General features: G+C 42.4%; 1 protein-coding gene across 6 annotated transcripts in view; it reads right to left on the bottom strand.

The window, feature by feature from the left end:
* CAPRIN2 (caprin family member 2) overlaps nt 1-11,089 on the bottom strand; it is a 34,093-nt gene extending 23,004 nt beyond the window's left edge. For 5 of the 6 annotated variants that reach the window (XM_039708304.1, XM_039708301.1, XM_039708302.1 and 2 more), the window contains exons 1-6: nt 11,017-11,089; nt 9,595-9,857; nt 7,863-7,925; nt 4,707-4,793; nt 2,559-2,797; nt 1,128-1,210 (exon numbers count right to left, since the gene is read on the bottom strand). In XM_039708304.1, the coding sequence (XP_039564238.1) occupies nt 1,128-1,210; nt 2,559-2,797; nt 4,707-4,793; nt 7,863-7,925; nt 9,595-9,857; nt 11,017-11,068 (787 nt within the window). In that variant the 5' untranslated portion in view covers nt 11,069-11,089. The other variant, XM_039708303.1, reaches the window with a different exon arrangement.
* Nucleotides 11,090-11,631: the final 542 nt, after the last annotated feature.

Consider the following 11,631-nt stretch of genomic DNA (forward strand, 5'->3'; position numbering starts at 1 on the left):
AATTGTAGCTAGAATTTACTATGGCTATAAAAAACTGTCTTCCAAGGCAATGAATGCTAATAAAACAACCTAACAGCTTTATCTGTGGTCTAGCTTGCACAGAGGAATGCAAGACTGATACTAAATGGATAGAGACACTGATAAACAATCTATTCATGTCAACAGATACAAGGCTAAGGTTACCAGCCTGTAGCAATCCAAGCCTGCAGCTTGTCCAGAACTACATGAGAAGATTTAACACCTAGTTGTCAGTTCAGCTACCTGTATGTGGAACTTAAGTCACACTAATTCTCTGTTCTAACAGTTTCAGCATTGCTGTCAGTAACAAATGAAAGATTCCTGCCACACAGCTGCTACAAGGCTGGCATAAACACAACAAGCGAGGGCTGTTTGCAATAGAAAGACACTACAACTCAATTAAGGGCAGTTTCCTCACAAACAAGTTGTAAACAGGAACACAATGTGTATGTTGGCTTACAACCAGGAATTCTGGAACTCTGCCACAAATGGAAGAAGATCTGTAGAGTCCTACAGATTTTGGTATGCTTGAAAAGCAAGGACACTTCCATTACATCAAAGAAAGACTGCAACTGTGCATGATGTGAAATCTAAGTTCCATTAACAACTAGTGTGGTGTCCTGCACTGTAGGGAGACAACAGGTATGACTCTAGAATCCCTACAAAGAAAGGAGACTCTTCAGTGCTGTGGAACCTTCAGCCCAGGGCCAATGAAGCTTTGTAATACATCAGGGTACTCAACTAAGCAGTTCATGGCTGGGAACTGTTCCAAGCTTAATAATCTGCACATAACTATACAAAAAGCTTCCCACTGTTCTGTAAGGTATTCATGCATCAGGTTTTGAATTGCTACCAGCAGTATTCCTCAAAAATATGCTAGTACACTGATTAAAAAGTAAATTTTGACTGGAAGAGGAAAGCACATGGCATTAATTGACCTGTACTTAACTGAAGTAGGAACAGCCATTCATCCTTGGAGAATCGAGACACACACATCACTTGAGAGTAATTAATTTGGTAGCCTTCCATGTGTATTCACTGGTTTAAAGATGTTTAACAGGCACACAAATTTTACATCTTTAAGTTATTTCTCTAGATGAGACACTCACATGTTGTTCCAACCACAGGTTTCTCACTTCCTTCTAGAAGGTCCCAGAAGTAGAGAGATGATTGCTCCATCTGGTCTTCAACACTAAAACAAATTACAGTTTTACCAGGCAGAATCATAGCCAAGATCAAGTGCTGCACTCTCCCAATACCCCTCATTTTACAACATTCACTAATGCTCAGCCTTCATACATCTCCTGCATACACAGAGTGAATAGTAAGCCCTGAAATCACTGGAAGCAATTCAGCTGTCTCTGCACAGGATTTAACCAAGCAAACCTAACTTCTTTTGTTGGTCTATATAGAGATAATAAGCACTGTCCCACAAAACCACGTGGCTGAATTGCATTACAAGCCAGGATTCCCAAACAGGGCAACAACTGCTGTTTAATCAGCTGGTCACATTTACTGGATGGACTTGTACAGGTGCCATTCTCACTAACTAGCAGCTCCTGGGAAACTTTACTATAGGTCCAAGATCCACTTCCTCCAGAAGATGGAATTTTCAGTCCACTGCAATGAAACACAGTATCCCAACAGAAAGGATTATACTTCTTGTAGAAGTAATACCATAAGAGTAAACTAGAAACAAAGTTACTTCACTGGGATGAGACACTCCTGTTATGTAGCTTTTTATAAGCAGCTGTTACTTGGAAGTAGTTAACTAAAGAGCAAAGATAGGCTAGTATATGACAAGTGACTAAAATTTTGAGACACTTAAAGAATTAGTCCATAGTCAAACATGACTTACCCATAAGGTATCTCAACTTACCACTTAATAACTACTTATTCCATATTCAAATACAGCTTCTGCTGCACTACCCTACCAGACAGGCTGTCACACTAAGCATGAGCCACCACAGCACCAGAGGAGTGCCACATGAGCACTGATACTGACATTACCTCTGTAACACCATGGTAACATGCATGACATTTAGTGTAAAGGTATCAAAAATTTCAGGCAATTATTTAAAACCACTTTGAAGCTAACAGCAAGAGCACCTCAGGAGAACCATCTTACATTCCTCTGGAATAAAGAAGCACACCTGAATCATCAATGTAAATGGAATACAGAAAGAGTTCTGATTTTACTGCACTTTTTTCATTTCATGAGCAGTGAGACCTCAGAGAAGCAGCACATCCCCAGCTTCCCTGCTAAGGATAGTATTGGACTACGCCCCCTCAGTCCCACAGGAAGACATAAAATGGCAAAGTCTGTCTGTAACCTGCACCTGAGGCTGTAATACTGCAGCTTCCCTCTAATGCTCCAAGGTAAATCTTCACATTCCTAATCTCAGACAAAATCAAGAGTACTGAAGAGAATTTTAATTAATGTTCCAAAACATGGTATTTAAAGACATGGCAGTGTCAAATAGAGGACATTTACCACAACAAATTAAGCATACTAATCAGACAAAAATCCCTGAACTTACCTCAGGTTCTCATTTCTTTCTGGACATGTCAGTTTTGCAAATCTTATGAGGTAGTCTAGTTCTTTAGAAGGCAAGTATATTGCACCATTCACACCACCTTTGAAATCTTTCTGAACGTGCTCTTGAGTGAAGTTCTGCAGCACATACTGGACTTGAAGTATTGTACGCAGCTTCTTCTTCTCTGCTTCAAGCTTCAATAGACTCTCTCTCCGCTGAGCCTTCTTCTGTGCTTTCAGCAGCTATTTTAATGCAAAATTCAACAATTAAACACAATTTAGTGTGTTTAATCCTGTTTAGTAACAAGATTCTAGGACAAAATATTGAGTTCTAGTATTGATTATCCTACAATGAGGAAACCAACTATCCATTTTGGTTAGATAAGAGAACCTCCTAATTCTTCAGATATCCAGAATCTTTTAAGCTCCTCCTTTGGAAGAGCTCCCCATTTATCTACTAATTGTCTACACACCTTTCAGTCAAACCAGATACTGGTAACTTCATTTGAGATATGCCTTTGTGATATCTAGACTCTGATTATGCCTGCTAGTTGTTTTGTTGTAACAACTTTTAAAGAAACTGATAGAATTGATAGCAATGCATTGATCCAGGCCTAGTTGACCTTTAACATTTACCACAGAGTTAGAGAGGCAGAAGGTGTCTCAAGTTTCTCCTAGTAAGACAACTGCTCTTCACTTTTGACTATTCCAGCTTAAAGGATACAGCAGAATCCTACAATTATTTCTGTTGGCAGAAGGCCAAAACATTCATTAAATAAGCAACAACATGAAATTATAGAACACATACAGAATATGCACTCAAGTCTCTCATCATGCACTAACAGAACTACCCAGCAGAAGCTAACCTAGTAACTGCAGAAATTAAAATGCCTCAATATGTGTCAATCGATGAAAATTTTGTTCCCTACAACACACTGAAAAGGATGCAAGGATGCTGTTGCCAGAATGGCTCTTAGTGTTCCAGTAATGGCTATGGGCTGTAGAATCCATATCAGCAGAAACAGAAACAAGTTAAAAACAAGCTGGGTGAGCCTTTAAATACAACATAAGTTCAAGAACAAACATGAACTGGTAGAATGCTGGATTACTTAAAACACCTGCTCAAAGATACACTGGGTCACAAGGTACCAGTCCTTCAGCATTCTGTAGAAATAATGCCAGAGCAGTGACTAATCATGTTTAGCTTCCCTACCGCTACCTTGGATCAAATCTTCTATAAGTGTAGAATTTGCTTGAGCCAAGAGACCAGTTTCTCCAAAGATAAAACCTTGCTTGCATAAAAATAATGTATGGAGTGCCTTAAATCCTGAACAAAGGTCTAAATAAAGCACTAAATCACTATCTTGCCACAATTAGAGACAACTACAGCAGATGGAGTAGCAAACTCCACAAGCTTCAGTTAAATTTTGCTGAAGGATGTACTTCTCATTGAAGTCAAAGTGACTTAAAACCAGCACTTTCCCTCACCAGAAGCAGTAAAAAAATCATTTTGGAAGGGATCCTGGGACATTGTCTAGCCCAGCCTCCAGAAAGGCTACAGTGAATCAAGATCAGATTGCTTGGAACTTCGTGCATACAAGTGTTGAAGAAATCCAAGGACAGATTTTACCACTTCCATAGGCAGCCTGCTTCTAATGTCACCCACTGAGTGACCATTTCCTCCTACCCAGTTAGCATTATTTCAAGTAATGATCATTGCTTCTCCTACCACATCCCTCAGCAAAAATCCCAGCTCCACCCTTTCAGTATTTGCTGTCTGAAGGACAACAGGGCATCTCCTGGCAAGCCTTCACTTCACCAGGCCCAACAAGCCCAGTTGTTCCAGGCTCTCCTCACAGGTCTCATTTTCCAGGCCCCAGCCATGCAGGGGGCCCACCACTGGAGTCACTGAAGCTTCTTTAGCCTTTGCCTACCAAGTGATCAGAAACAGACAACTGGTTAACAAGCACCAAATAATCAGTTCTCCTTAATTAACTGCTCCTCAGCCTATGCCTAAGCTTTGTGGCTGCAGAGATACAAGGCAGGAATTTCCTAGCAGGGGTGTACTGGAATATAAGTGTAGCCATTAAAGTAGTAGCACAAAGTTTTGCAGTTTCCTCCTGTCAATATAGAGAAGAATAGTTATACTTACATCTTGGCTAAGCCCTGAAAAAGTCTTCTGAAGCTCCTTGGCAAATTCCAGGTTGTGCACTACTTCATCATATTTCTCTACTGCCTCCTACAAAGGAATAGATAAAAAATGTATTTTTCATGCCTAAGACTACTGATTGCAACTCTATTGCCTTGTACTTAAATTCTCATTGTGAAGTTATTTATTGTGTTCTTTTCTGAAACTGTAGCTTCTTAAAGATACTGTGTCCATGGCAGCCGGTACTTTAATTGCAAATATTCACCTGCAAGTGTCTGAGATGCAGTTCAAAGCCAGCTCATACCACCAGACAGATATCCTACAAGTTTGCCTGTATAGGTCTTGGCAATCAGAGGCAAATAGCTACTTAAAATCAGACTGGTCTAAAAGCCTGGAAGGAATACAGGAGAAATTCAGCACAGATCTTCTACCCTCATGCTTAACTAAATGCCTTGAAAGAAAATTTGTTCAAACTTTAGAAATATACAAGGCAAGTCATACTTCCAGAAATAAATCTTTGCAATTTAGTTTCCACAAAAGAAGTCATGTTCCTGTCTTCACTAATGACTTTAACCAATAGCTTACTGGCTAGTCTTCAAAAATACTAATTGCAGTAGATTATTAATTGCATTTTGATATACCCCACTTTTAATGGGTCATTTCTCTATGTTCCCTTGACAGCTCTGAAGATGGAAAAATGCTGTAGCCAGACATGTTGCCCATATCTTCACACCACAAGACATGAAATAACAAGTTTAATTTCAGTTCACATGTGCTTTACACCCAATTTGGTTTATGCTCCTGACATATCACAGGTTTTTCTAGAACAGGCTCATCAGTCTAATATAAAGCTCTTTCACAGCAGTGTTAGTGTTTAGTGTTTCATCAGTGCAGTGACAAAAGCTTAATCTACTATCCCAATAAGATTTAGGGCATCTGCAAATTCCATATGTGTTCCTAACCAACTGGAAAACAAGTTATATGTTCATTTGTTCAGTTTGATTGCTCAGTTACTTTTATTCCCTTGTTTGTGACATACTAGACACTACCTGGACTAAATGCTACTCAACACATAGTGCAAGCTTCTCACATGGTAGCTGAGGTTTGTCTTCACACAATTTACCAAGCAGCTTTGAAGCACTATTTAGCAATTCACTTAGCACTTGAGAGAATGACTTCTAAGAAACCAATGGCCACACATTTGAGGAAGACTCACAACTAACACCAACAATTTACTAGTCAGGTTACTGTAATTGTGTTTTTAACAACACAAATTGCAGAGTAAAACTCTGCACCTGAAAACATCAAGAACAGCTCTCATGACAAGCTGTACCTCAGCCCACAGGAAAGCAATAGCTTTCTTCTGTCACACCTGTTATTAACATTCATTAAAAGCATGTTGGAAGAACAGAGCTGAGGAAAAGCTGCTCAGCTTGCAAAACAGCACAATAAGCTGCTGGAAGCTCCTAATTTTTGAAACAAATGTTTCCTAATGTAAGGCTAGCGCACACATTAGGTCTGGCAGGCATGCACCATAAGTAATTACAGCTTAATCCAAATTACTTGCAAAACAAGTTCAACACCAGACATGCACTTCTTCCTCTGTGTGAGAAAATTAAACCTATAGATGGCATCAAGTAATATTAGAGCACCACTGTATTATAAGGCAGTTGGTTTCTTTAGGTGTTAAGATCTATTAAGTTCTACTCCAGCTTCAATTTGTACATACACCACAAATTTGCATCTGCAAGTTACAAATGCAGTATTTCTGTATCTTAACCACTGAAGCAGGGGACTTCAAAAGATTATTAATTAAATATTGAATGCATATGTGCTTTATTGTGGTCACCTGAACAATCTGACTACCACCTGTCAGTTCACTAAGACTGAATCTAGCTCTTCATTTTAGTAGCCTAAGAAACTCCAGAAACTGGGATGAAGACACTAAAACTCAAAAAGTGAAGCCCAGGTAGGAACACTAAAAACCAGTAACCAAGTTAATGCCATTTTCCAAACACTGTCACCTAACAGCTTTTCACAGTGCAGGGCACATATCAAAGCAGTCAATACATTCAAGACTATTCCAACTTACAGAACATTGTTCAATAGTCTCACTGTTCATGGCGGCAAACAGATTGTGAACACCAATGATCTAAACACAAAAGTTTCTTGCCCACTTGATTGAAGATTGAGTTGAGAGGAATTTAAATATCATCAACCTACTCCAAACCATCAGATTTAATTAATTTACTTTTGCACTTGATATGGCAAGAGACCACATCAAATTTTGTAGTTAAGTACTAAGTGACAATTTACTTCCACAGGTTTACTCTACTTCTAAGAGGGTACCGTTTTCCCCCCTCTTATCCCACTTATTTCTAACTCCTTTACAAATGATTCACAGTAAGAAAATAGAATTTGTGTTCTCAGACAGCTGCACTGTGAAAAAGTTAGCAAGTTAGCAATCAGTGACATTTTTCCAGCTGGTTCATTAGCAGGATCAGTACTGTCACTGAAGCATCAGTATCCCTCATCAGACAATTACTCTTTAGCATGTGTCCACTATATTTTAAAAATGTAATTCCTACATTAGTAGAGCAATAAAGTCTTTGGATTATGTGACACTCCTACTCAGCTCTGCTAAAGCTTTCATGTTACAGAAATTTGGTTTCAGATTTAAAATCTATTCCAGACCAAGACAAAAAAGAGCCAGCACTGTCAGTCACATTAACAGCTACTTGTAACCAACAGCACTGTGCAGACAACAGGCAATTTCAAGTAATAGATGCTAATGAAGAAATCATGAGGATTAATTAGCCACTTCAGAATTCTTGAGGCTTGGGCTCTAACACTGCACTGCCATATAGATCAGCGGTACACAGATACCTCATTAAGAAACAGAGGTGCAGGAGCACTGAAGCTGGAAGTCCACAAAGATAAACAGATCTTCTATTCCTTCAGGGAACACCATCAAGGTTAAAACAGGCAACAGAGCTTATGGGCTCAACATTCAGCCAATAATTTGTTAATTTCGTTTTGTGAAAAGTATCTTTAGGTACTGCTTCTATAAAAACACCCTCATTTCCTTCAGCAACCAATCCTTCCTGCCAGATTAGAAGGTTTTGAGGCCTTCCACTCCTACATAAAAAGCAAGCTTACCAATTGGTCTTGATTGAGGGCTTCCCCCTTCTTCAGACGATCTTTGTAATCTTCTAGTTTGAGCTGCAGAAAATTCAAAGTAAACATTATACAGAAACTAATACAAAAATTAAGCAAGGGGTATGAGTGAAATACTGTAACATAGAATAGAAAACCTCCTACTTCCTCTTGTTTCTGGAGAAAGGAACACAGTTTTGCTATGCCTTTGATTTGGCAATTTCAGTCCGCAGGACTGTCTGCTTCCTTTCCCTATCACTGATCTTTCAAGTTCTTACTTGCTACTTTTGTTTCATTTAAGAACTATTAATGCATTAATCCAAGATCTTTAAATGGCTTCAAATACATCCAGTGTCCTTGTTAAGGTAGGCTTATTTAGCTTTCCCAAGTCAATGCTGGAATTTAGTTTTGTTATCCTTGTTATGTCTTTTAAAAACTTTGCTTTAGTTACATCAAAAATTATAGCCCTGATCCCTAAGAAAGCGGACAAGTGTATTCAGGGAAGAAATAAGATTTATTTCCAATATACCAAAGCAGTCTTTAAATGCTGATGTAAATAATACAAAACTAAACTATTTGGTATTGCAAAACTTCTTTAGGGAAAAGAAAGGTGACTTCACTGCCATGAGTCAGATACTATTCCATTTGTGTATCTAGAGATTCACTGACACAGTACCTATAGGTGTGTAAGACTAGGAACACTTTCTACTCATTTTAGTAAGTTAGTTTTATTTGCTGATAAGGCCATATTTTCATTCACATGAAAATCAAAGGTACCAGAGAAATTCACAACAAGAAGCGTCCTTGGACAGAATTAGAATACAACACAAAGTTGTTTAACCACACAAAGGAAACATGCTTGTCTGATGTTATTCAAAATTACAGCATGATGCATGACATGAGACAGCAGTAATACTGCATCTCCTGCAGGAGGATCAAGTCCCCTAAGCACATGGCCAGATGTCTGATCTACTCTCTCTCCTTGCCCTAAGACATAACTAAAAGCTTTCCAGACATTTAGAGTAGCACAACATATTCACACAATTGCTTTACTTGTAATCCTGATCCACCACTGAAAGCAACAACACCTTTACATCTTTTATCCTACAGAAAACATTCTCTCAACTCGAAACCAAGCATACAGTCACCTGCCAATCAGCTGAAAAGCCTTAGAATGCAGAAGGCTGACTAGCCACATCTACAATGCTTTAGGTGTATAATAATCTCAGTTATTATTCTTACTAACACTGTTCTGTCCCCCAGCCTAAGGAAAGCAGAGAGCAAAACAAGAGATCAAGTTTTGGAGGATTTCTGTATAAGTTTCCCAGTCAGTAACACTTGCCTGTATTTAAAATATGTAAGTCAAATATTTATGCAAAATAAAGGGCAATACATATTTAATACAATCTGACATTTCCACCATCAGAGGAAACACTTGTTCTAACTTCCAATTTTACAAACAATTTACATCTAAATTAATATCAGATGCATATAATTGATGAAAGATTTCTCAAGACTATAATCACGTTTAAATCAGATGCAAGTTTGTTCTGAACTGATTTGGTCACAAGAAGCATCACTAGTTTTCATCAACATATATTGGTTCTCTATATACACACGTAACCTTATTCCAGCTGTTAAAAATAGTGGAAATAACATTAAATATTATTTTAAAGGCAATGAGCTTTACTATCGGCAGCTTAAATAGGTGCCATGGGCAAGAAAACCAAGTTACCTTCTTTTTCTCGATGTTCCTGATCTTGTGTTTGAGGCAGATGAGCCCGTTGTCGATGTAGATCTCGTAGGCCTGGGAAGGAGAGGCCGCCGTGCTCAGCGCGGACTGCAGGGGGCTGGCGGGAGCCGGGCTCTCCCCAGCCGGGGTCACCTGCTGCTTGGCCGCCTTCATCCTCTTCTCCTCCCCTTCCTCCGACCGGCCTGAAGGTGATGATGGACGATGGAAAGGGGCTTGGGAAAGCCGCACCATTGAAATGGATGGAGCTGCAAAGAAACTCTTGTTTAGCTCTCTCACACCCTGCTCCCCCCCTTTTCAAGTTATGTCTTTTCGTGTCACATCACACATTCAGAACATTTAGCCTCAAAACTGAGCCTCGGGAAGGACTGATCATAAATTTTCCACGCTTCTCCCTCCCGTTCAAAATATCTGTAGCAAGAATTCCAAAGCAAGGCAAACTTCGTATTGTTTGCAGCCTCCCCACCCATCCAGAATCCAAAAATCCTTTACATAGGCAGAATTAGACAGCACAGGGGATGATTCCAGAAACTCAGTATAGTGACCATATAAAACTAGGCAGGTTTGCTGCACACATCATCCACAGGAGAAAAACTGCAAGCAAGCAATTGCAAATCACACCGCCAGCCTGGCATCCGGGCTGCAGCCTGAATGAAAATTTAGAAGGGCCATGCTTGAAGGTACAGCCCCCCCCTTCTTCTCAATCCCCTTAAATCGGTTTTACCCTTTCATGACCTCTGCAGCAATCCAACTGAATTTAAAGTCAATTCAATTTGGAAAAAAAAAAATCCACACGGACAAAAAAAAAAAAAAAAAAAAAAAAAAAACCCAAACAAAAAAAACGTTTGATAAAGCAAACTAAGCCAGCTTAGTTACAACAGCATCGTTATTCCTGAGGAATCGGTCCCTGCCTACACCCATCCAAAAAACGTGCCTGTGCCACGGCAAGACACCGGCTTCCATTGGAGGGGCTGTAACCTTGAGCAGAGTTTCTGCAAGAGATGCTCGGCCACCCTTATCTTCAACTACTTACGGACACCTGCTCCTGGAAAGCAATGACACCACAATTCTGCCCGCCCGCCGCCGGGGAGGCCGCAGCACACCACCCCAGCGGGCAGCCGGGGCCGAGCCTGCCTTTCCCCGGGACAGCCTCCGCCGCCGGGGGAGCCGGGGCGAGCCCTCCATCGCGTCCTTGCCAGGGATGGGCAGCCAGCCCCTCCCGGAGGGAGGAGGGCACGGCCGCCAAGTCTCCCCGAGCGGGGCGGAGGCGCGGGGAAGAGAGGAACAGCGGCTCCTTCCTGCCGGGGGATTCGCCTCCTCCGCCTCCCGCGGCCGCCGCGCTGCGGGGCCCGCGCTCCGCCAGCCCCACACAGCGCCCGGCTGGCTCGCTCCCGCCTCCCAGCTCACCTCGGTGCCCGCACACGCTCAGGCCCGCCCCGCCGCCCGCCCCTCGCCTCATATAGCGGCGGGGCGGGGCGGCTCGGCGCCGGTCACCGCCCGCCTCCCAATGGCCGGCGCCGCCTCACCTGCCCGCCCGCCCTGCGCCGGGCCTGCAGGGCGGGGCCGCGGGGCGGCTCCCCTGAAGGTCGGGGCGTCCGCCCGGCGGCTCCGTGGGATGCTCTGGGCTCCCCAGGGAGCGATCTTTTGGGTGGGATCTGGTGCTCCTGCAGGGATACGAGTGACGGCCCTGGGGGGGCACGGAGCGTCCGGGGAGATGGCCCTGTGACCGGCATCGTGGGGAAGGGAGGTCAGGTGTGCCGCTCCGCCATGTGCCGTCCGTGAGGGCGAGGTTTGGCACAGGGCCCTGGCAGAGCCACGGTGCGCTGTCGCATGGCGTGTATGGCAGCAGCCTGTCACCACAGCGAGCCCGGGGCCGGCGGGCAGCGCTCTCCGAGCAGCCACACAGCAAGGGCTCCATCCCCCCGGGCAAGGGGATCCGCTGGGCCCGTTCACAGCCCGCTGTTCAGTCACACCCTGCGGCTGGTGCAGTCATGAGACAGGAACGGTGTTGGTCTGTGCCTG

This window comes from Passer montanus, unplaced genomic scaffold (assembly GCF_014805655.1).
Source record: "Passer montanus isolate IOZ18808 unplaced genomic scaffold, ASM1480565v1 scaffold20, whole genome shotgun sequence".
Classification (NCBI taxonomy): Eukaryota; Metazoa; Chordata; class Aves; order Passeriformes; family Passeridae; genus Passer; species Passer montanus.